Source organism: Falco rusticolus, chromosome 7 (assembly GCF_015220075.1).
Source record: "Falco rusticolus isolate bFalRus1 chromosome 7, bFalRus1.pri, whole genome shotgun sequence".
NCBI lineage: Eukaryota > Metazoa > Chordata > Aves > Falconiformes > Falconidae > Falco > Falco rusticolus.
This window is the reverse complement of record NC_051193.1, coordinates 7181948-7208773: the sequence shown is the minus strand read 5'-3', so window position 1 is coordinate 7208773 and position 26826 is coordinate 7181948. Positions and strand designations below refer to the sequence as shown.

Genomic DNA, 26826 nt, shown 5'->3' with positions numbered 1-26826 from the left:
ATGTAGTAACTGAGGGCAGAGCATAGCTGTAAATTCATAGTAAAGCTCCTATAAAATGATACAAAACAGAAGTGCAGGAGTATTGAACAGAATTAAACTTTTTTATTATTATTTTTCTGGCTATTATAAAATGGGAAGGTTGTCACCATATGAAGTAAGAGAATGCAATAAAATGAAGCTGTGTTGTGCCATCAGTTTTTAATTAATGTTGGCTTCTGATTATAAAAAAAAAAGGTTGACGCACGCTAATCTGTGGGCTGTGAGAGCAAGTGAGGTGGTTTTTTCAGTGCTCAGACATTCGAAAGAATTCTTTGTAAATTCATGTTTCCTTAGGAAGGACTCAGAACTTGGACCCAAATGTCCTTTGAAGTCCAGGACCTAGCATACTGGGACAGGCCACAGGTCTAACTAGCCTAGTATCCTGTTCTGGACAGTGGCCAGCAGTGAATCATTAGGGGAAAAAACATAAGAATTAAAATCCTTCCTCTGCCATGCACCTTTCTAGGACCCCACCTTTTGCCTAGAGAGGGTGACAAATCAGCACCGAATGGAAAAATGACCCCTGCTATTTAAAAGCACCTTTGATTCTCATTAATAATAAATGCATACACTGTTCTTCCAAGATAACAGAGAAGCCCCATGACAAATCCTTCAGCAGCCCAACATGAGTGCCAAAAATGATCAGCAAGGGGGTGTTTATTGGGCCAGGTCACTTCATGGGCAAATGTTGCCCGTTAAAAGAAAAACGGCAAACTCCAAGCCAAGTGAAGGATGTAAGGGGCCCCATCTCAGCTCAGCTGCTGTGAGGTGGCTGTGGTGGCAGGGAGGCAGAAAAGGCAGTCACTGCCCGGCTGTACAGGCAGGGCTGTTACTGCAGACAAGGGAGAAAACTCCCGCTGGAATTGCTAATATAAATCAGGTCCTCTGGGCTCTGTCTGATCTCTTGGAACTTTCTCATTAGCAGTTCATCTACCTATTAATTTGCCTAAGTGAACATCACCGTGGTATTGCCTAAATCTTCTGTCACCCCTGCCAGCAACGTTTTCCATTGATGACTTGCTAAGTAGTTACAAAACCTCTGCCTTAGGGCTAGAGGGTGGGAATAACAGAAGGATGTCTGATTCTGACTATAGGATGCCTAAAGAACATCCAGTATAATGAAAAGCAAGTTGGAATCATTTCCCTGATAGAGAAAATCATCTGGGGAAAGCAGATCTGTTTGAGGCAGGCACTTGAGAAAAAAACTTGTGTGCAAATGTGCTTTTGTGCATACAGGCCAGCCCTTGTGTGCACACACGCTCATTTGCACTAATAAGCACAGATGAGAATGTAAAGCCCAGGTCTGTTGATGAACATCAGCTCCCTGTGCTTAAAAAACTTAGCCCTTAATAAAATGCTAATGAGTTATTCCAGTGAGGTCCTGGATATTGAAGGGGTTGCAATAAGGAAGAAAAAGTTGCTTTAAAGATTACTAAGAGTCTTTATTCCTCCTTGCATTGAAATAAAGAGACAACAGCAACAAAGACAACTTGAGGACAGGTGTGAGCTGCAATCCAGACTGGCCCAGGGACTCGGGGTAGTAGCTGGGCTTAGTTCTGCACTCATCTCTAAAGAATAAAACAGTGACACGCAGTTCTAGAGCGAGTACAAAGCTGCAATTCATCTAAACGGCTGTGTTCATGTCATGAAGAGTGGGCTGTAACTTAACCACTGCACAACTGCCTTTGGACCCTGGCTAGGGAAATGATACATGTTGGAGCAAGATATGGCAGGGAGACATTGGTCTATATGACTAACGGAGGGGACAAACTCTGCCCTGGGTAGAACTCCTGTTTCAAGTCTCACATCTCAGAGAGGAGTTTGGTTTAAAGTGCAGAGACATGGAAGAGAGTATCGTATATGCAGCACCTGCTAAGTGCTCCCGTAGCACCAATCTGATAGCACCAAACCTGATAGCACCACAAAAATAATACAGGAAGCATTAAAATACAGTGAGTAAAATCCTGACGCTTACTGAAGGCAATGGGAGTCCTAGCCTTACGGCTTCAACAAGCTCAAGATTACACTTTGGATGTCTTGTATCCCTGACTACTTTTGACTTTAAAGGCTACATCGTAACCTCAGATGTAGAGACAAGCCCAGATAGGAAACACCTGTTCTGCTCTCCGTCCTTCACACAACGGTTGTTCCAAATCCAGTTTCTGTACCAACCCTATCCAGTTTCACGGTCTTCTTAGAAAAAAACATTCAGTCTCATTATCTGATTGACTTCTAAAAAATGGGTAGAGATAAGGCCAAACAATCCCTCAGTGAGCTCTACTGGATGAAATGATTTCTGGCTTCTCCCATCTCATGTAAATGGTTCTTGATTAAAAATAACCATCTATGGCTGTTAATAGGCTTCATTAAGCTCAGCGAAAAATTAGTTTAATAAAATATAGTTTCATAAAAGAAACTATATTATTCTGAGGAAAAGAGAGAGGGGATTGTTTTTTAAAATTAGAAAGAAGAGCAGTCCCTATGACTGAATGCTGGCTATAATTGTACTGAGTTTTCTGCAGGAATTTCAGAGATGTCCATCCTCTGCTATCAGTTTTCACAAGCTTTTACAGCAAATCCTCTCTTTAAATTAAGCCTTTCATTTATGTGTGTCCCTCCAAGCCCACTCCACAGTGGGATGACTGTTGGGAATTGAAAACATCAGATGAAAGCTAAGATTAAAAGATTAAGTAATGTCTCTACCTTTGCTGAATTATTTTGCCAGAGGCCTTCCTCCATGGAGGTACTTATAACCTTAGTCAATGTGATCACTTTGCAACTCTTGTCCTTTTCTTTAATGGTAGCAAGCCATCCAGTGGCTGGTGATTTAATATATTAAAGTAAAAAGCATTAATGAAAAATGTAAGAATGTCAAAATACGATAAAAAGATTGGCTCCTTGAGATGACTTTTTCTGTTTGTTTGTTTTTCTTTAAGGTGGATGAGTGGATTACTTTGGTATCCAGTCTGTAGAATTAGTTTCAAGTCTTATTAGGTATGCTTTGGAATCCACCACATTGTAGCAACTCATGAAGTTCCAGTACTCAGACCTATTAGTCCGTGATTTACATACAAATAGCTGTAACACTCTAAGAAGTAGCACAGGTTCATTAACTCTTCTGCTGCATCTTGTTTGCATAAAAGTCTCTGCAAGTCTGGCAACAGCGCTGATACCACCGCATGTCTTGGCACAGATTCTTCTCCCGGATCACCCTGCAGTACACTGTCCACTGGTCGCCTGTGCACTTGTACGTGAGAGCAGCTTTGGACAAGAAAAGAAAGGAGAAACTAGAAGATTAGCCGGAGAACAGCATTGCAGGTGTGATCAAAATCACTGCACATGAGGGAAGAAAGGGCTAATCCTCCTGTCAGTACTGGAGATCAGATGATGGATGGTCTTCCTACTAAAACACCAGGCTCTTGGAAGTGTTCACTGCAAGGCTGTAGCTGGACATGACTGGGGAGTGCAAGCCTCCTCACGTTGTACCTATTTTATCTCAGTGACAAATCGGCCTGGATGAACAAAACATCTAAAGCCTTGGCCTAGGTTTAAGCTTACGAACACTGCACAGCCATCAATGGGAAGCTGTGTGCTCCCAGGGAGAGTGCTTTGCTAAGGCATGCTTTCAGGAGCGGCCATCATCCTCTCAGTGGAAAACATTTTTACAGAGAGCAAAATCAAATCCACTTTGATGGATGTATAGGTAAAATAATAGGAAGTAAAAATAATACTTCTTAGTGTAATAAAACCAGTAAGACAGCTATTGGGAGGGGGGAACGGAAAGCAGAAACTCTCTCAGACTGACAAAAGGTTTGTGCAGGGGGGAAAGCTGCACGAAGACACTGTTGCTGAATCTGTTGGCAATGTCATTAAAGGACCACATGTGGTAACGAAATTGTGCACTTGATAAAAATGCACAGATACAGTGAGTGCTTTTTATGGTATGTGGTTTATAAATTGCATGTTGTATTCTTACAAATTCTGTGATAATTGGAAAATCTTCTAAATGAATATTGTGGTGCTCTGCAGTTGTGAGAAAATGGTCTAATTAAAGAACGTCAAAAGGTGTTGAGCCAACAGCATCTTGAGTCCCTTGTTCCTCGTCTCTGCTGGATGAAACAAGGAAAGGCTCTTATCCCACATTCAGCTGTGAGTCTCAGTGCCAAGCACCAGCAAACAATGGCAGCAAAACTGGTAGGAATGTTTATCACTAAAGCTTCATTCAGTTGGACAAGAAGCAAAAGTCTGACAGAACTTGATGAAATGAAGTTGCACTGTCCCATAAAAAAAAAGGAACATTAAGCCAATTTAAAAAAACCTTATTGTGAGAAAAAAATCTGAGTGGGAGTGACCATCCCAAGCAGGAGGGTAGAGCCGTTTCTGAGTCTGCCAGCAGTGGAGGGGCCTTCTGGGGGGCTTGGATCTGCAGCGCTCCCCACTAGCTATGGTTCCAACCAGGCACAGAAAATGTGATGTAACTGAATAAATTACACATCTTGCAAGAACATCTGAGAGAGACCTTAGGAATCTGAGATGGGAGACTTTCTATAACAGTGAGACACTGAGCTACAAACAAGGCTAGGACTCTAATATTCTAGAGGTCCAAAGTCCCTCATAGGTTGTGAAGTATGACAGGAAGCAGGCTGAGGAAGCAACACAGGTCAGGTGCCTGAGGGACAGAACGAGCCCCCTCTGAAGGACACTGGACACAGATGTAAAAGTCAGGTGAGGTGATCTCCACACTTAGATACTTCTGAAAATGTTACCCGGAATGAAAAACATTCCGGCGTGGGGACAAGGCAGTATGGGTTTTGTAGACTACTGGAATTTTTTTCTGTATAATTTTTTTTTGTGAGGTTTCCATTGCAAAAAGCGGAAAATTTTGTTTAAAGATAACCCAATGAGAATTGTTTATAAGCAGGAAGAGCAAAACACTCAATGATATATCTTTCTGCTAATATCAAACATCATTGTTTCTGCCTCTGGTGATTCCAAGCCTGGTTTAGAAACAAAAGCATCCCAAATTACTTGCAGATTACTTTCAGCAGGGACCTGAGCCTCCTCAGTTTTCTTCTAAACAAGTGAGCTTTTTATTGCTTTGTCCTAAAATGTGAATTAGGATGGATTTCTTGTCTCATCAGTGTATCAAGGGCTTACTTCTTAAATGAAATGTTTTCCTTTCACTATGCTCTTAGTGCTAAAATATCTGGGAAGTACTCTCATATGTTCTTAAACAAAAGAGGTTAAAGCTCCTCAGCATGACTGCATTTGCAAGACTAAAATTTCCCTTATTCTTTTAAACATCTGTTAAACTTTTGGGAAACAAATTTCAGTTCAGAAGCTTCAAGTCCAGCCCTAGTTTAAGTGTTATTTAATACGGGACAGTGCTATTAGACAATGGTTCTCTATTACTTAGCAGCTCTGCCTTTACATGTGTTTTGGAGGCTTCTTAGGCTACAAGACTAGCTCTGCTGAGAGGGTGGAGGCTGCTCTTTCTGGTAAGATCTTAGCAGCATTGTTTACAACCCAGCCTCTTGTACTGAAAAGTTATGGGAGGCACCGATGAGGCTGTGTCAGTGTAGCTGATGGCTTAGTTTAGCTTCATCTTACTGGTGATGATGTGTGAAATGTAAAGAAACCAGCTTGGGTTTTGGAGCTGTGGCTGAACACACAGGGCTGAAGTTTGGAAAAATGTATTTTTATCCTCTTATAACGCAAGCAAATATGATGTGGGAAATCATGGGTTCCCACGATTTTGTCTTAACAGGGGCATTCTTAGAGACATTTCTTAAATACAGTGTTAAGGTGTTTCAGAAAACAGATGGCTTATCCCCATATTCTCATCTCAGCCAGGTACACAGGGGATGTGGGGAGGGTGAGGAGGACAGTGACAGAAAATCAAAAGGTTCACAAAAAGAGGCTGGATGTTCTCTTGCCTTCCTGGGCAAATTATCTCACCAAACCACATTCTTGTGGCAACAAATGAAAAGAAAAAAAACAAGCAATGCTTTACTTGTCAAGGTCATGTACTTTTCTTGGGGCACGGATGAATAAATTATCATACTTTACACTCACCGCAGCAAAAGCAAGGTATGAAGGTGTTTGTGATGGAGAAAGATATGCCTGACAGCTCCCTCACTTCTGTGATCAGTCAATCAATCACCCACCATTTGTGTGCTCCTGTTGGTTTCTCAGGTCTGTCCACTGCTGAATGTTCCACCTTGGGCAAAGTCTGAGGCAGAGATCGATGGATAGAGAGCACCTATCCACACTAGACTTTTAGTCTAGATTTTGACTGGGGGGCCCTTTCCTAATTTCTGGCCCTGGGCAATCCTCTGAAGCTCCACTTTTATCACATTGGTACACTGGGACCCTGGGGGTACCCTGGGTGGACCCTGGACACCTGGGACCTTTGGTCCTTTGCAAGGTGGCATCTTCCCCCCAACACCCCTCACTCACCAAGTCTGGGCGAGGTAATTGTGTTGACATTTATCTTCTCGTTGCAGACCTCCTGGTGGCACTGCCTATAGGCCGCTGGCTTGGACAGGACAGGGCACTCATTGCCATGGCGCCCGGTGACTTTGTGCATACACTGGACCACACGCGACTGGAGGCCTTTCCCGCAGGTTGAGGAGCACTGGAGGAGAGAAGGCACTGAGACATAGTCCAAGCAGAGCAGCTTCCAAATCACATACACACAAACACCAGAAAAATGACTGCCAGAGCTGAAGTGTGCAGCAGACTGGCAGCTTACTATAGCGTTGGGGACTCAACAACAGGGTCACCGTGTTAGCCAGGGACCCTTCATACAGCTGTTGCATTTGTCCATGATGCGCTCGCAGCTCCAGGGGGTACTGTAAGCAGAGGAACTGCCCTGGCACAGGGAAGGAAGCTGTTGTGTTTCTGTCTGGACTTGCTCTGAGTCCATCTCCACTGACTGTCCCTGTGGATGCCCATGAGGTTCAAGCAGACAAAGATGCAATTCCCTCCACTAGCCACCAAGAGGCAAAGCTGGAAAACACATATTGCTTAATTAAGGAGGAGCAGCTTCCACCTCCCTCTCCATGAGGGACCCTGTGGTACTGGTTTACAAGCCCTCTCCCAGACTTGGATGGTCTAACAAGGCTTCCTCCACAGACAAGATGACCACTGCCAGGCACTGATAGAAGATAAACCCAAGGATTACAGCAGAGGCAGGCAGCTCCTACTGCATGCCCAGACCTCTAGAGAAGCTCTGTTCCAGCATACAAGAGAACACATCAGGTATTCAAGTATTCATTCTCATTTATCCCTGCTAACTGTCTGGCACTTGTCTGTCCTCTTGGGAGCAATTGCAAATTGTACTCCACGAGTTTTGGCTCCTATTAGCCAGGAGGCCCAGCCTGTTTATATGCTGTCTTTGTTGTCATACAGTTGGAGTCCCTAGCTCTCCCTCCCTCTTCCTCTGGCCCAGTCACTTGTGATTTACAATGTCCTACTTGCACGCTGTTCAACTTTAATAAAGCAAACACAGTGAGCACAGTGAGGTGCACCAGCTGGAGTTAATAAAATAACCTTGTATTTAAAATAAAGAAACAATGGGTTGCAGGACTTTGGTAAGATTCCTATTTCTGCTAAAGCCACACACAAGCAACTGGTGGGGGAGAGGAGGAGGTGAGGGAAAACTCAGGAGGTATAATTAGGGTGATGTAAAAAAAAGATCATGTTCTTGTCCTTTGCTGTTTCTGAACAAAGTTAGGGCACTGGAGCTCTCTCCCTGAAAAACACTATCACCTCAGAGCGGTAATTCTTAAAACCAACATGTCAAACACTGGAGAGGCTCAAAAGATGGGCACCACTGAGGCTGGACTGATGTCTGGGTACGAAGGACGTGTGTGCAGTGTGGATGCTTCTAAGACTAGGACCCAGGGGCAAAAGAACACATGGATGCGCGTAGGCCTCCACCTTTCCCATCTGTGGGGGACAGTACCACAAAGCTGTGGTCATTTTGCTCTAGAAGTATCACAAGAAACCCCTGCTGCTTCTCAAAGACTGATACAAGAAGTGTAGCTTTGTTCTGGGTGGAGCACAGAGGGCTTTTCCTTCCTGTGTGGATCAGTGAAAGGCCTAGGAAAAAACAGCCTCAGATTAATAGGGCCATGTAAAATAGAGCTGATGGCGTCCTGTCCAACACCTAGTGCAGAAATACATTTACATGATGTGAACAATTTAGTTCTGGGCAGGAGGAGTTGTAGAATCAGTGAAGCCTGTTTTCAGAAATAACATAGATGCTTTATCTGATTTTCTTCTTTAGTCATGAATGACTAAATAATTTTTATTAATGACTGTTCATTAAACAGGTTTCTAGTATTTGGTGTACTCAATGAATTTGTATTTGCTTTTTACTTAATTTCCCCCATATATCCCACCTGCTCTTTATTCCTGTTCTTTCTCCCAGTGCCTTTCTCTAGGACTGAATTTCTCCATTCGAAACAACCTCTGGCTCAGATCTGTTCTGGACTTTGCCGTTAAGTCATCCTCATGTGCAGCTTAACCCCTGTGTCTCCAGCTATGCAACCCCCTCCAGGACCTGATTATTGTATTCTGAAGGCAGCAGTTGTGCTATATTAAAAGTTAACATGTATTTTGGAAAATAATAAAATAATAATTAAAAAAGGGTTTCTTCCTTTACATCTTTCTTATTTCAATTTAGGGTCAGCACACTCATTTACGACAGATTTTTTTTGCACTTAGATTTTCAGATGTTGAATTTACATCAGAATTCAGTCACTGTCTATTAATACCTTAATAATGGTTATGGTATTTAGGACTATGCTGAATGAGCCCTTCCCTTGCACGCCCTATAGTAAGCTATTCCAAAAACCAACTGTTAAATTCCCTGATTTAAGACCCATTTATAACGTGAGCTTCTGCAGTGAGATCTAGACATTTCATTACTCTTGGGTGACCCTCTCCTCCCCAGCACTGTGTGCCCTCAGTGACTTCTACCAGTCTGGAAGCCAGTCAGGCATAGCTATTACATTTGGATTTAAAGTTGACAATTTTTATCCCGATAAATGCAACTATTAGGCCCTTCCACTTCACTAGTCACATGCAACCTCTAATCCTCAGGATTTCAATGGCACTTTTAGTCTTCAGAGTGCTTTACTAATCTTAATCCTCACAAAACTCTTTGCAAAGGGAATGAATTGTACATCCATTTTACAAATAGAATAGCTGCTACCACAAAGGCATAAAATAACCTGTCTAGGGCATGGGTTCCCTTCACATGACTGTAATATAGTGAGTCTCAGACCTCTGACTCTGGCTTTTAGGCACTCCCTGTGCTTATGAGTGCTCTTAACAGAGGTGGGGAGGGGGAAAGAAAGAAGGAAAAAAAGAAAGAAAAAAGCATTTTTCTCATAAGGTGAGTAAGGTTTTCAGATACCAACGTACAAACACTCACCTACCTTTGTGTTCCTGTCTCTGCATTTGTTAACCAGCAAGGAGGGCAAGCAATGAAACTTTTTCCACAGACACTGCCAACTCCAATCCTTAGACAAATAACAGCAGAGTTTTTGCCCGAAGCAGTTTTATTCCTTCTCCTGGGAGACTGGGATCATCACCTATGCTATGCAATTAGTTTTTCACAGCCAGGAAGACAGATTTTAACATCTTTCTTGAACTCTTTTGGGCTTGGCAGCTAAAGGAAGGTTGGACATCTGGCTTATTTTAAGGCGAAATTTTCAACTCTGTACTTGGATAGTCTCTTTCCTAGGAATTTCAATAGGAAATAGGAATAGATACAAAATACATACAAAGGGGGAATTGTTACTTATGCTGCACTATGAAAAGAGGACATCATTAAAAGAGGCATAAAAATCACACTCCAACCGAACAGCAAATTCCCATAAATACCTTCTCTCCTACTCTGGACAGCTAAATGCATTGCTACAGTCCCTCTGTTCCCAAATATTTATGAAGCAAGTAAGCATATTCACAGAAAAATATTCAGGGCTAGATTCACTCTGTGCCCCTCTTGATACAGGATCCTCAGACTTGGATACAGGTTATGAGGAATTTGACTAAGGAAAGGTGCTGTGGCCTTCTGGCAAACAGAGAAACTTCCAGGCAGCCAACAGCTGCCCAGAAAGAGCATATTGCTTGTGGCAGAGTGTGGCCTGTGCTGCAGGGGCAAAAGCACCGTTACAGCCCAGCACCTGATCCAGCTCCCGTAGAGAGTTCCACTGTGCAGAGTGCAGGGAGGCTCCAGTGCTGCACAGCATAACGGCACTGATTGTAGTCAGAATGCTGTTGATGGACACTGGACTTTTTTGGCAAATACTGAGTTCTTACAGTGCTATTAAGAAACATACTCTGAAAATTGGAAAAGCCTTTATAAGCATTGATGTAACTCTCAAGAAACACACGTTTTGATGCCATGATGGAATAAAGCGATCTGTGCATGTGGAGGACTGGACTTGGAACCTGGTTCGAAGATGCATGGATCTCTGCCTGCACGTGAGCTGCTACGTAAGTACTGAGAGAAAACCCACAAGCAACTTGCCTACTCTTGGGAAGCTGGGGACTCGGACAAGTCGTTGAATAGAGACGCCATGTCAAACAAAGAAGTGTTTTTTCCCTTCCACCAGGCATTGCCAGTGATATCACTATCAGAAAAATGCATATGTAAAACTGCTGTAGGTTAACCATAATTCACTAAACTGACAATATAGCCATTGTAAATTGGAAATCCACCCACATGCAAAGATCAAAGGACTGTTCAGCACTGTAAAAAAGAGAGGGTTAATGAACAGTTACAAAAAGTGAACCTAATGAGAGCCCTTGTAACTCCCAGTTCAAACACTGCTTGAGAAGGCAAAAGGAATACAAAAATGCCTCCATTCACATTCTTTGGCAGTAACATGCAAGCCAGTGGGGATATCCAGAAGGAAATAAACTCACAAATTGTCAAGGCAGCAGCTGTATTCATCAGCTTAAAGAAGATTTACTCACTGAAAAACTCCAACCTTAAGACCAAGCTATGATTTTTCAACTGGAATGCTATTTCCACCTTAGGATACTGATATGAAAGCTTGAAATCACCAAAGGTGCAGACAGATGTCTAATTGCTTTGAAAGAAAATGCCTCAGGAGAATATCGGGTATTAAAATAGAATGAATTTACAGTAAGTGCTGAGATCTGTCAGGGGCTTCATCAACTCCGGATCTACAAAAGATAGCCAGAGAAAGAGAGAGGAGTAAGAATGAATGAAGCCAGGACAGAGCTGCTGCTGGGCAGCTGGAGGAATGCATAAGAGAGACCAGTCCAAAGAATCCCTGTGTTGAGGTTTAAGGGGAACAGAAAAAGGTACAGATTTACCACTACAGAGGACAGGCGGTGATCTGTTCAGGACTGACCAGGATAATGCAACCTCAGCTGAGGGCTGCTGGCTAGGCAGGGGCACATTCACGCCACACGCCACCTTTAAAAATGTCCCTTTCCTAACCTCTAAGAGATGTTAGCCTTTTTTGTAAAAGACTTGCTTTTTCCAGCAGAAGGTCATAGCACCCCTTCAGCCAATCCTGAACACACTCCAATATCTAGAAGGCTGATCTGTTGGAGGGAAATATAGTTCAAGAAGACTGTCATAACTGAGCTGAAGGCAAGATGGTTTTACTCTTTACTCATCAGTTTGCAGTCGTCTGATGTTTAAAGATATTGGTTTGTCCCCAGTTTTCTGAAAGTTGCTGAAGCCAAGGATAACACTATGGCTAAAGCTCCAATATTCAGAGATAGAGTCATGCTTTACTGACTTCAGAGTTCAAGTATTTCAAGGCACTAGGATAGGGTAGAGTGTTTTTCCCCCCAGGGGTCTTGTTTCTTGCCTCTATGAAAGTCAGAAAGAAAGCAAGACAAGTTCCTATTAATAACATTCTAACACGGCATCCGAGATGAATGACAAATGTCCTGTAATTGCCCCGTTCCTGAGACCTTAATAGTATACATGTGTGTGCTCTCGAAGTCAGTGGTCCGCACACCTTAACATCAGGCTTTTTACAAGTATCGCTAACTTAAACTCTATAGTTCTAGCTGAAAAGCAGCATGCAATATGCTTTCATAGATACCAGGTCAACTTTCACCACAGCACCATGCTAAAGAAAGAAATTTTTGTCTTTTCACTGATAAGATCTAACTAGCCCAAAGCAAACTGTAAGCTATTTTTCAAGCTTCCTTGTTCTTTTCTTTCTTTCCTTCTTTCTTTCTCTTTCTTTCTTTCTTTTCTTTCTTTTTTCTTCTTTTTGAACCCCAGCTCTGTAAAAAGAACATATCTGGTCTTGCTTACAACAATCTTTCATTTGGAAACTTTTGTGAAATGACTGATTTGTTTAATTTAGCCAAGAAAAAATGCATACCCTTCTGACTCAGTATGGGAAGAAACAATAAATTACAGCAGAAAATGCTCATGGCTGATCTGACAGTATCTTCGAAGGAAAAGAGAGAAGCAATCTTTGCAAACTGCCTACAGCTGTGTTTTCAAACTGCATGACCCTAAGGAACAAGACCTGACCAGTACATCCAGCATGTCTCACTGCGTAACTAAGCTTGACTTGGCTATTCTGAAAAGTTCCATTGTATACAGAGAGGTCAGAGATTAAGAGCTGAATGCATGAATATTCTGGGTAGTGACAGTGCCTCTAAATACTTGTGCGGTGCAGCCCAGGTGAATGCTAATGAGGAAATGTAATTTAATTCATTATACCAACCAGGACGAATTTACTCCTCACAAGTTTTCAAACTGGATTTAAAGAACAGGATCAAGCCATTGATGTGAAACAATATGGTATTGCCTATAGGGTACCATATTCTAGCATGCCACCTATACTGCGTGTTTAATGTTTTGATCTGTGACAAGTATAAAGTGGAAACACTCCATTGCTTATTCCACCTGAAAAAACTGCAAGGAAATTATGCTGAAAAACACCTTATGTAAAAGGTATAATCAAGCTAATCTTAAGTTAACTAGATAGTAATGGACAACTATATAACCATGGCATCACATAACTCAACTTGGGCTGACCTGCTTCTGCAGCAGTGGGTGCTGCTAATGCTGAGCAATGTTTTTATGGGCTATATGAGCTATAGTCCCACACTGACTCCTGTCACAGATGTTAGCCTGAAAGAATATCTTGGGAACTGAAGCTCCACTGAACACATATTTTAGTTTTTCATCAGTTAATGATCAGTGTTACTTAAATGCAATTTATTAAAAAAAAATAAAATAATTAAGGACTCCACTAGGATTATTTCAGCAAAAGGCTGCTCATCTCTGCCATCTCAGTCCTGCCAGAACATTCTCTAGACAGGAAGCTACTCAGCTTTGAAATGTATCATGCTGAATTAACGCTGCATTTCATCTCTTTGCACAGTCAAACAAAAGATCACCAGCAGGCTGATACTAATTGCTCTTTAAAGATGTTCTGGAAGTCTGGCATCTTAAAGCCTCAGTAGTCATTATAAATCTCAAAATACTGTTGGAAAGACTGCAAAATTATAGCAATCCCTGCCAGTGATACATATTGTGTGTCGTAAGGATTCAAGGGACAAAAGCCTCTTCAGATGAGTAGTATAAACTTTAAATGGTGAATTACCTACTGTTCATATTTTTAAAAATGTGGTGCTAGACATTGTAACATCTTAGAGTAACTCAGCGAAAATGAATAGCAATATTTGAACAGGCTTGTCTTTCATGCTTTCTTCTTTTTCACATTAAAAACAAGAAAGAGTATAATAGTTACGATGGAATTCCATTTCCAATCCACTGATCTTGGTGGGAGGCTTTAATTCTCCATCAAAAAAAAAATTGCACTTAATGATCTAGGCTTTTAAATAAAAAATATAAAAAAGGAAAAGTTATTCTTCCAATTAATAGGATCACTGGAGGCTATATTGGAACATGAGACAATAACATTGTGACAGAACATGCTCCACTTCAAACAAAACACTGATTAATATGGGCTTTTTGTAGCACATTCTCCTTTACTAAGGAACCATCTAAATAATTTGTATTATGGATGTTCCCAGAAACTCCAGCAGAGATGAGCTGTGCAAATGTTGTGCAAGCAAGGAGCAGTCATTGCCTCAAAGGCACGAACAGGACTTGGTTTCTGTAGCTGTTTCTGTAGCTTACATGGGAATGCGATGGCCAGCCAGCCCTGTAGTCGGCATCTCTTCACTTTCCATGCCTAGGTTTCCAACTACAGCTGCACTGACTGGTGCCAGCAATTAGCACAAGTATAGATAGTAAACCTTGTTTCACGGCCATTATACAATATTTACACCTCTGACCATAGCTAAAGACATTTCATAGATGTGGAGACACAGAATCAAAGAGCAAAAGGGGTGGGATTCATCCTACTGAACCAGTTCTGTTTAGGTTCTTTGCAGTCAGCAGAGAGATTACCTCTTCAAAAGGCAAGTCAGCAAAGGAGATAAAACTCCTACCTGGAACTGCCTGTCTTACAGTGACTGTAAATGGAGGCTAACCAACTACCCTAAACAAGGTAACTGACAGATGGCTAGGGGACTCAGTGAATTGAATTCACTTAAGTGATGGACCCATGATCAGACAAAAGTCTGCAGTTAATATGAGCTAAACTCATATGAACTTTCCTTTTTTTCCTAAAATGCATATTTCCAGTGGAGGCATGAAACATTTCTAAGTTTGTCCACAACAGAGCAATCAGTTCTACTTGGTGGTACACGGCAGTAGAAGGGCCTTAGGCTGGGCTTTAAGCAGCCCAAGGTGACAGATTTGTGAAATGGCAGCAGGAACGTGGAGATATCTCCCCGCCTGAAGCTTTTACTTCAGTGACCCAAGCCCTTTTCTCAGAACCCTTATTTTGGATTAAAGACGGTTCATTTCTCTTCTACCTAAATTTATGGAATAAAATAATAAAGGGAACAGAGGAAAGTCTAGCATGCCTTGCACTGACGGTGAAGACAACAAAAAACCCCAAAACAATAGCCTTGAGTTTTGTCATATGTAAAGTGCAAGCCACGTGCCAGAATTCTTAATTTTATGCTGAAATCCTTAACTCGTTGAAGTCATTGGGAGCTGGCCATTGATTTTGGTGGGTCAGTGACATGACCCATGGTATTAGAAACAAAACTGATTTCACTGCAGCAGAAGAGAGAAGTGGTTTCTGCTTTGTAAAACAAACACTAGCTTTCTCTCACATAGAGATCTTCTTTATTTTGTGCATTTCCTCAATGGAGGTTAAACTAAAGATGATGGGTGGGTTTAGCTCATCAAAACTCAGAAGGGTACCATTCTACTTCAGAAATGCAGAGCAACGGCTTTCCATATTCCTTTCTAAAGGCCTGCATGACATTTTTACTAGGATACTAGAAACAACTTTCCCAAATTGAGGAGTGTCCCTGGTATAACCACTTTTGGGCCATTTGTTCTCATCTTCTGTAGTAAGAGGTATTTTGAGATTACGCGTTGGCAAGAAAGGTTGTGGTTTGCACATCAGTGATCACACACCAGAGGAACGAACCATGAGGAGCCACAGCCAGCAGTACAACTAAGAGCAGTCCATATGGGCAGGAGTTAGGTTTAAGACATTCTGATGCTCTGGGTCCTAGTCATGCCTAAGACCAGAGAAGCAGAGGATTTAAATACTAAAGCTTGTTGGGTCCTCTCCTGTCATATCCAGCTCTATCACCTTCTGGAGAACAACTGATTTGCACCAGTGAGGCCTGTAGACACCCTTCCAACATCAGTTTCTAGCTATGGTGCTGAATGCGCACAAGCAGCCATAAATCATTAAGTTGTTTGCTGAGCCAAAGTAAGTGGCAGGAAAGGTTGTGCCAGCGGTGATGTGAAACTGCAGTTTTAAGCGATCATCCCTCCTGTGAAGTTTTCTCTCAATTCAACAAGAGAAGTTATTTTCTCCAAGGTAGAAGAAGCTGAACTTATTTATGACCTTTATGAAGAATTAACAAGTTGTCCATAGTTTATCATAAACAGATGGTGGGTCAAGCCATGAATTTGTAATGAATGTTAGAACAAAGGACCGTTTGCTTCTATATTTATAACACAGCTGTCCTTGATTTACTCTTCTTATCATGTAATGTGAATTAATCATTAAAAATGAGGCGTATAGAGGATTTTGTTCATGTTCCCAAACATTTGGAACTCAGAAAACATGCCTTCCTGGCACTGCAAGACTGTAGAGTGTTTTTTGGACACCACCCCCCTCCTTTCCCCAAAAAAACAAAACAACAACCCAAAATCAAAACCAACTCCAACATGTTTTATGGCGTACTGCAAGGCTAGAGGTTTTATCTCTTAGATATTTGGAAGCCTGCCAAAACAATTAATTTATAATTATAAAATCCTTGTTACCACCCATTGTGATGAATGACTGCCGATCTTCAGTATGAAACACCTTGATGTCTGGCACAAAACCGGTATTTTTCTCATAGGAAATTAGATTTTTTTCCTCCCTATTGTTAATATTCTCCTATAGCTAGCATTTCATAGGCTGAGCAAAATACTGTAAAAAAATTGGCAACTATTGATGTCCAGGGAAGGCAGACAGCTATAGGTAATTTTTCAGATGTGCTTTATCACTACTGACACTATTTGGCAACAAGAATATTGTTTAACATAACGCTTTGCCAAGCTGATCCTTTCCAGTTTCTGGAGTGTATAATCTTTCTGAATCCAGTGAAAGTTGTGCCAGGTGGTTATACAAGATGTAAAGTGGTAGAAAAAGATTTCTCCCCTACCTTCTCTCCTAGTTGAACCCCAGCTTGACATCATATATTTCTGTTTTCACCTGAGAGCATGCATCTGTGATGGTTCCTACACAAGACCCAAAGATCTTGTACAAGCCATCAGCTCAGATGCTGATCTGCATGGCATTGGCATAAGCTTACATTAACTTAAGTGGCTGAATTAATCTGGATTTACACTAATGTAAGAGAGACTGATATCTGACCCACTGTGCTGAGTGAGATCCTTGGCTTGCGGCCAGTGGGTTGTAGGGAAGAATGAAAGACAGTTACCCTGGCTTTACATTGGGTTATCTGAGACTAATATAGGCCTTGGTATTTACAGAGCACCTACTGTAACTGCAAAGAAAAAATATGGCAAACCCCATATATTACAAGGCTTCTATGTATCTTTCTTCTTCTAAAAATCTTTTTATTGGTCTATGTAATATAATAGGTTAATGAGCTAAATTGTTGCCTGAGGGACAGAAGTTGCATGTTTAAACTTCTATCCACAAAGCTGAAAATGCAGCCTTGTGAAAGTCAGCACTAACGATGGAGCAGCGTATCTTGCTTGCCATTCTACCTCCTTTGATATAATACCAGTTAAAAGGAGAACAGTAAAAAAAAAAAACCTGGGAACCCTGAAGCATTCTGTGCTATTGGCTCGAAATACAGTACTTCAGTCACAGGACAGAAATAGAGTATGTTGAGGCATATAAAATAGTGAAACAATTAAGTGAAACTGGAAATGAAGAAAAATCCATAAAAATCTTGTGGAGGATTGCTCCTGCTATATGATCTTGCTGTTTCAGTTATACCCTAGAAGAGTCTAGGAGCCAACTGGAGAAAAGGAACTCAAAAAATACAGCCTTGGCCTGTACATTTGCACCCAAGTGCTTTCCGTGCTACATTACTACTAGAGCAGAAGGGGTGAGAGCTGAGGGCACACGGGGAGCCTTGGGTAGCTAAAAAGCAGTCCCTAGTGCTGTTCACCTTCAAGCACAACTGACCTCTGTCACCACCATAGCCAGCCAATAAATGAAGCCTGCATCTCCCTGCAGCAGGCCAGCAGTGCACCCCCACATCATCTGGGACATGTTTTCAACTGTGTGAGTCAAGGCAGACTTCAGCGTGAAGTCCAAGTCCTGCAGCTGCTCCCTTCAAGTGCAGCCTAAAGCAGGAGGGTGGCACGGACTCAGGCTGTGCGCCCTGCTAAGCTTCCTGGACAGCCACATATGGAAAGACACGTTCAGTTCACGAGTTGCCTGCGTTCTTCACAGGAATGTAATCCTTGACATAAAGTTTGTCAGCAAAATACAATTCATCATGAAAGAACGAACTGCTGTCTTGCTAAAGCATCAAGAGGCACATTTTCAGCAGCCTAGGTGTCTGAGGCGAGTGTTGGGAAACTGAGCAACCTGTGTTTGTTCTTTTGACTAGCACAGCTACAACAAAAATGTAAAAATGCTTCCACCGCTAGAACATTTAACAGCTCAGATTTCAAACAAGGAGGAACTATCTCAAAGTAGAAAGCGTGTATGAGATGTTTGTTTCTTTAACTGAATGCAAACTGGATGTGGAATTTCCTTTTGGAAGAAACAATTGAATGGCTTGGATTCCCATTTGTATATTGCATCATATATAAAAAAGGATGATATAATGAATTGCAATTCTGAAGAATCTAGGCAAGAATAAAAAAATTAAAAAAATATTTGAGGTTAACACCTTCAATGGGTCTCTTACTGTGCAATCTATCTTTCTACTACGTTCAAAGACTCTCAGGTCAGGAACAGTTTAGTTACCTAACTCATAATACCAATGCTCCATTTGTGTTAAATGCTAAAAATAATTATATCCCTTTGAGATAAGGGGTTTAAAAGAGAAGTTGCAGTAGTGCAGGGAAGTTGCAAGTTTAATAGCACTGGTAATAGATGTTACACATGGTTACTAGTAACAGAAGAATACTCTGTCTTTAGAATTACAGGACTAAGAAATACTTTAGAATTACAGGACTAAGAAAGACATTTAAAACAACTTTGCAGACCTGGCCCTATGTGTTTGCAAAGCGAACTACATTTATCATTTCCTCATGCAACACTTGAAATACGCTGCAAATACACTAGGAATATACAAATATCACAGCCAAGACTGCTTGCTGGATCTGCTCAATTAGCTCCAAATGCTTTCCACAGCTATAATATGCAGTAAGGATCATCTGCTAATAAACCTGACAGAAAATGGAATAAAATTCCTCTTCTTCAGAACGTGGACAGGCATTGGCTGCAGAGCTGTTACTAAGGCCAGTGGATGAGGTGCAGGTTAAAGATCAGCATGGCCATGCCTCCAGCCCTCACCTCTTCTACACAGAAGTGGATCCAGGGTTTGAGAACATAAACCCACAACCTTCCTGGCATAGATTTGGAGATTTTACTGCTGCCCACTCTTGTGCTTTCTGAATGCAACAGGATCCAAGATCTTCTATAGCATAACCATACTCACTGCTGTCAGATGTGAGGCGAGTTAAACATATAGGGCTGGGAGTTCCTTAGGGAACTGACCTGTCTTCTCATGCACAGAGTCCACGTATTCTATAAATACTACTACTAATATAAAAATAACAGTCTGTCATTACCACCCAAGCAGATTGTTCTATTTACAAGTTTTATCTGGACTTGACTTTTTCAGTGAGGGTTTGCCTTTTTCTTGCATGACTTCCTAGTATCTTCAAAAGATTTTAGTTTGCGAAATTAAGGATTGGAGGCCAAGTCATCATGCAAGCTGTTTGCACATAAAGCATCAAAGCCCCTTATTTTAGTCTGTGATAATTACTACTGTTAGTTAAATCTTGCTTCCCTGATGATTCTTAACAATCAGTAACAAACTCACAATGCATTAATTGCAGAAAGTTGTTGCTTGTTCTGAGATCAATTTGTATTAATAGAAAAAGTTTCCATCTTAGTCAGCACAAAACTCTCTCAAAGCAATTTTTACAGCACTGGGAACAAATGTTTTACAATGGAATTTTGCGCTGGAAGTGTGAATTTTAGAGTTCACTATAATCTAACTGCTGCAGACTCTGTTTCTCCTTAAAGGAGGAAGTGTTTTAAGCCAGACACCACCAAAGAGGAGTCACTGATAGCTGTAAAGGCTCTCCCTCAAAGTCTAAGCCCTGCATTAAAGCTTCTGCATCCTCATGATGAAAATCCTTTGCTCAGGATTTGTGATGAATTGAATTCCATACCAAACATTTCAGCTATCTGAGTTGCTGGGACAATAAATTTTCTTCAGAGAACTGTATCTACCCATATCCTTTTCTAGCAATCCAGTGGTGCCTTCTGTTTACCCCTCTACTCAGAGAATAAGAATCTAATTGTGTGACCTAAGTGTCCAGTCAGAATTAACCAATATGTCTAGAATTTTAAACGCTCATTAGAAACCAAATCAAAGTCCAAGAACATCCTGCTGGACTCACATGGGGTGAAATTCCTGGGAAGCAGAGAGCTGGCACAAGCTCTCTGCAGACAGAAGCAGGCCACATACGCAGCACATAAGCTTTTGTGCCCTTTTACACAGGGAGGATTCTGATCCTGAGTTAAGAATTGCAAATAACAAGTGATTTTGCACTTATTCTGTCCTGCTCACATGCAGACACTAAATCCATCAACAACACTATTTACTGTGACCAATGTATGATTGCAGCCTTTCTAGCAGTGAGCCAACATCTTTATCAGATTGGAACCATTCATACAATACTGAACTTTCAATCCATGTAATCAGAAAATACACAATTATTTCATATTCCTCTCTATAAAGAGAATCCTGGTCAATTTGCATGCCAAAATGTTTTGTCAGCCCACAAATAAATAAATAAATAAATAATATTATTTCACCTGTTAACACACAGGAACTGTTTGTTTTGGCCAGCTTGCATAGACTCCATGTGCCAGGTTATGAATAAAATAATGTTCATTACTCTAAACGTTCTGTGATACAAATTCCTGGCTCAGCGTAAATGCAAACCTTTTGTATTTCTTAATACATTCTTAATGTATTGGTTCTTAATGCATTCTCCAGCACTGACACCATTAAGTTCATGTATCTATGACAGAGTAGATCTGAAAATATTTGTAATTCCTAATCACAATGTGAAAAAAAAAGCAATTGCAGATAAGCCAATTTGCCCATCATGGGCCTCTATTTCAGTGGATTTTGCTTGCTGGAGTTTGGGTTTTTGGAAAGCAAAATGCAACTACTGTATCCCAGTGGTTTCTGCACATGCCGTACATTCCAGAACACGAAGTAGGCTTTCTGTTTAAAGAACAGTACAGTTGCAAAGATAAGATAAAACCAAGCTGGAATATAATATTCCTGGGAAATTTTAGTTCTTTATGCAAACATGAAGTCAGTAATGTAAAGGATGCTTTATGAACAACACTGGCAAAAGCTGAGTTTCTCACATTGCCAGGCTCCTTCCCAAGCAAAACTACCTATTACTTTAAGATCAGAGCGCAAATACAGATCAGAGTCTGCTCTGGTTTAGGCCACTGCATTCCGGAATTAATTCCACTGATGTCACTGGAGAAACTAAATTCAGGCAGGCCTAAGTGAAGGTAAAATCCAGCCCTGAGGAAGGGACTGATGGTTTTGGCTCTGCCTTTAAAATCATGGCTTGCTTTCATTTCAGGTGGCTGGAGTAAGTCTAGGACTGGACTATGCTGTGTAGGTCCCAGACCAGCATGAAATTCAGCTGCGCAGCTCTAGTCTTGCATCTGTGGTAATAAAACAGTATACTGTCTGGCTCTGCATGCAGGACCTGCATGAGGCAGAGGAAGGGAACTCAGCTGTGAGTGCTCTGTTACCCTCTGTTTCTGTGTGTCTGTTAAGGCCTCCCTGTGCTTCCCCCCAGTAGTATTCAGCTTAACAACAATTCTCCCAAAACTTCAGATTTATGACTTGTGGGATGTGAAGACTAAGGTCCAGCTCTCTTCTCAACTCCATTATGATGCTTTAAGGGAGACAAAACTCTCACCACAGCTCCCTTGCGAGATTTCCCTTTTTCTCAGCGACTAGGTTCGTAACTCAAAGTACAAATTTTTAACATATATTTACACTCAAGGAAACCAACCTTCTATTTTCTTTTTAGCTTGCCCAGGCTGGGCATGGGACACCTCTTTAGTTTCCTACACTCCTGGAAGATAATGTTAATAAGCTCTTTTCTGTAGAATTCTACCAGAACTGTTAAGAGTTTGCTTCTTGAAATATGGAAAGCAGTTTGAGCATCATTTATGAAGTAGCTTTTTGACAAGAGAGTCCACCTGTGGTGGGAATCTTGTGTAGGTTTTGCCTTTGGATGTTTAAACTGTCATTAATACTCATTTCTGTCCTGCTTGGAATACACTTCTCTAAAACTTGCTGGGTCATATCCACAAGCCTGTGTTGCAAAGTTTGATTTATAAATGGCATAAGAGGAAAAGTTTAAAACCCAGCAAAACCTCCAATTAAAATCAGTTAAACCCTTCCTTTCCAAATATTTAAACTTCAAATTAATGCAGACAGCACACAGAAGCATAGCACAGAACATCTTTGCACTTACAAAGAATACCATGTAGTGTTCACTGTTACCTTAGACCAATCGCCTGTTTTCCATTCATAACAGCCTGTGTGATCTTCACACTCTTCCTCATCTCTTGGCCTTGTGGCTGCATCACATTTTCCTTGAGAATTTGTGCATGTCACTGTTCTTTTCTGAATACCCTTGCCACAGTCTGCCGAACACTGCAAAACAACAGGTATTTGTCTTCTGTTACATGATGCCTAGAAATGATAACTTTTTTTTTTTTCTGGGCCCTATGCAAGTAGCTTCCAAAGAGCAGGATATCTGGTCACCCATGTGTTATCTTTGCCAAGGGTTGGCTGGAAATGATGTTTTACTGGGGAATTGGTCTTGATTTCATTGACTGCTAGGTGGGTAAAGGACACTGGCATGAACTGACAAAGAATTTCTGTTTCAAAGAACCAGTTCAGTAACAGAGTAACAGATCTGCTGATGCTGTCACAGCCATCTAAATGCATGCCACTACAAACCAGCATAACTAGTCTCTCTGCTCTTCATGCCACTGCAGTGGTTAAGAGTGAGAAATTTTCTTGAAAACCCACTGGGGACAGATGGGTGGAAAAATGATATATGTACCAAGTGAGATAAAAACTAACCTCCTCTAGCATGTCAAGTTCTCCCCTTCAGGGGATCAGCATGGAAAAACCAGTTGATTTGACACTGAATAAATAGTGAAGATATGAGATATTCTGTGAGGTCTTTTGAACGTATTCCAAGAAGCTTCTCCATCCAGGGGGTCTATGCTGGAAACAAGCATCAGCTTGATATAAATTACATCAAATGGACAAATCTCAGCATGCCTGTCTAACCATCTTAAAAATACAATCCAGGCAGTTCTGACCTGCTGGCCTTGTTAAGGACATGAATGACAAGCGTTTATGAGCTGGCAAGCAAACAGACATGCCTTTAAATACATCGGAGCACTACAAAGTGACTTCTTGAAAATCTGGGAAACCTTCCACTTAATTTACTATGTGCTGCTCATGGCGTGACCTCCTTACGGATGTAACATCTTTGTAACAAGCACAATTGTATAGTTCTGCTAGATACAGGGATGAATTCTTTCAGGCTTTGCAGAATTCCAGAAATTGCTTTGCTGGACTTCTCAGAGCACAAGACTTGCCAGAGATCCCAAGCTGGATCTCCCTAAATGGTACCTTAAAGCCATGAATTTGCCCCAAGTTGTATAGACTTTCCCAAATTATATATCATTTTCCTCAGCCCTCAGGGTGGACTCCTCAGGGTTGCACTCGTTCATCTCAAACTACAAAGCACAATATATAAAATCTTTCAAATGGTGCAATTTACTCAAAGTAAATCAAACTGAAGTGGGAGTATTTTTCACAGTAGGAGAAATCTCTAGGTGGGTTTTACAAGCAAGTCTGGGAAAAACACCAACTGTTTGTTCTTCCCACAAGCTTTTAAGTAATTCACAGATTAATACTGCATATACTTTCCTAGACAAAACAGCATTTGCAAAAGGTTTCCAACAGATCTTTGGTGGTCACATATAAATCACCCTCTTTAAGAGTTTTTTTCTTTCCCCAAGTCCTCTGTTTTCATGAAGAATTGCTTAACATATAGATTTTACAGAGATTCCACAACAGAGCAGTCTACAAATTAATGAGCGCAGTCCCTGAGTGTCCTGCTGAGATCATTAGGTCTTATTTTATTAACAAATCACTTAGTCAAATCCCACAAGGTTTTGTGAAGGACCAACACAACTTTGCAGTTAAGACACAGCTCCTTTATTTGAAAGAAATCTATATTTTTTTCTACTCTAGTTCCCTAACAGTAGAAACATTCACGTTTTTCTGACAGTATTTTTGTCATTACAAACGGGTTCAGCAGTGTTTTGTCCAAAACAACCTCAAGTTTTTGGCAACAAAAGGGGAACTTAATTTTTTCCACAACAAAGATTGCATTGGAATTTGCTTTAAAAACACACATTTTTGGTTGGGGACCAGACATCAATGTGGTCAACTGTTTTTTGTTGTATAACCAAAAAGTTCAAAAACATACATGAGAAAATGATTTATAAAATGATACCACTACTGTGATATTTACTCCACAACATCAGATTAAAATGTTAAGGATTAAAGTGATTACCACTGAAGAAAGTCCTAGTTATGAGAAGTGTTCAAACTGGCAAAGCATCAGAAGTGTCCTGGAGTCAACTGTGCTACATAATAGCAGAAATGTGCCAGAACAAGAACCAATTTAAAATCAGGAGTGGGCTATTACAGGCACGACAAAGGGTAAATAAATTTATCAAATAAAAAGTAAGCCAGTTACTGAAAATATGATCTAAAAATATGATGTATTTGCAAACGTATTATGTGGTCAGAAATATGGAGGATTTCCACTCTGGAAAAAGTCTTGTAACTTGACTTACTCTGTTTCATAAAAAGGAGAGAGAAGTGGCCTGGGACTGTCAACAAAAGACCCAAGTAAAAAATCCCCATATAAACCAGGTAGGAACTGTAAGAATAGTCTCAGCTATAAACATTTCAGCTGGTCCAGCTATAAGAAATAAAGAGGGCACCATCTGAAAAGGGTTACTCCTATACAACGTACAAAAGACTTATCAGATAACATATTAAAACTTTGATGTGTTTCTCCACATCTTTTGAAATGAAAGAACTCAGAAAGAAAACAAATCTCATGCATTAGTGAACAGGTACCGTGTCCTACTGAAAGGAAACAGTACTCTCACTTAACTATCATCTCACTTGCCAAACAAAGATTTCCTGTTCAAAAGGTGGACAATGGAGCCATGTTGTGTTTGTTAAGAGACGCTGTTTCTCAGTGCAAGATCCTTTGTATCCTGAGCTTCTGCAACTTTTTAAGCACACTTCTAACAATAATATTTTGCAAAAGCTCTTTCACAATGCTTTAAACAGGAGCTCACTGTTTCAAAATAGAGGTAAGTAACAAGGAAAGATCCGTCCCACAGAAATGACTGTTGGTGGACAGTCCCATAACACAGTCAGTCTGGAATGAGACTGGTAGAGCTGTAAGTACTGCGCCAAGAGTATTATCTCATTGTTCAGATGAGCCTAACAGATACAATTACCAAAATTAACATGGACATCCCCTTAGGACTGCTACTCACAAAGTACAAAGTTGCTCTGTATTAGCTGAGTTCTAGTCATGAACTGTAGGCATACTCCCGGTTCACTCTGTTGCTAAACAAACACAGGATGCCTAGACCACACATCATTTGTATCTGAAATGCATTTATAATATCTGAGAATAATTTATTAATTCTGAAACTGTGTGGAGATGCATCTTTTATACAAAGTATAACCAGCTTTTCCATGTTCCTGGAATTACACAAAAGAAGTTGGATAACACCCAAAGATTGTACATTCTCTGTAACATGCAGATGGTTGATAAATCTGGTATTTGTTTCAGACCACATTTAAATGGAGCCAGAAGCCCTGGTGGGTTACTATACTTTTGGCCTCAGGTCAGTGAAATGTTTGTTCCTGCTGGTCAGAGTTTTCAGATAGAAAGATACAGTTACTATAGCATGATATCTAAAACCTGCCTTAATAACTCATCTGGTATGGAATACAAACCTCAGCACCAAACTGACCATCTCAACAAATGACAATCCTACCCAGTGCCCCAACACTATGAGGCACCGAGTATGCTGACTGTGAGAACGTGCTTAATTTTAAGCACTTCGCTGGATTACGGCCAGTGTATCCAGAGCTGTGTGGAGTCTGGCTCCTTTCTTGATTCAAGTTCCTACCTTTGACCACTCCGATGCTTCCCAGATAGAAAGGCAGTCCCGTCCTTCACAGCTTTGTACTGTTGTTGGTTTGTTGCCAAGGCAGTAGAGGTCTCTCGTGTTAACGTAGGTGCCATTTTGCAGCTGATAAACACAAGTTACTTCCCGGTGCTGGACACCTTTCTCACAAGTAGCAGAGCAGGGACTCCAATGGCCAGTCACCCAGCTGGGAAGAAGCCAGAGAAGAAATGTTTAAAAACTGGTGGGATAAAACATTAAGCTTCACTTAAAAGCAGTGACAAATGGACAACTCTTCCTAGATTTGTGGGTCCTTTGATGATGCTATATTGCTGTCGTGCTGAGATCATCTGATCACCTTTGGGAGATGAAGTGTGTGAAGCAGAAAATTGCTGGTATACAAGTGAATATCCACTCCTCTCTCCATGTTAGACAGAAACACAAACTCTTCATAGTTCCCTTTAACCCCCAGTCTCTACAATGTGGCTGCATTTTTCACCTCAATTAAAGACAGACTTGTCTGCAGATTACCCTATCCCACAAATATTGTAGCCTTTGAGAGATACCTGGAAAAATGGCTCGTACATCTCATGCACATCGCTGTGCAGTGGAGCTGTGCAGCGAACCTATACTTACCGCGTACAAACAG

At 41.0% G+C, this 26826-nt stretch overlaps 1 protein-coding gene across 1 annotated transcript in view; it reads right to left on the bottom strand.

Annotated features, from left to right (window-relative positions):
• Positions 1–211: 211 nt before the first annotated feature.
• The window catches only part of ADAMTS17 (ADAM metallopeptidase with thrombospondin type 1 motif 17), a 191470-nt gene continuing 164855 nt past the window's right edge, over positions 212–26826 (bottom strand). Inside the window, exons 20-23 of the mRNA XM_037396065.1 lie at positions 26181–26385; positions 22429–22581; positions 6499–6676; positions 212–3300 (exon numbers count right to left, since the gene is read on the bottom strand). Coding sequence (XP_037251962.1) covers positions 3149–3300; positions 6499–6676; positions 22429–22581; positions 26181–26385 — 688 coding nt within the window. The 3' untranslated portion in view covers positions 212–3148. The remainder of the gene's footprint in view (positions 3301–6498; positions 6677–22428; positions 22582–26180; positions 26386–26826) is intronic.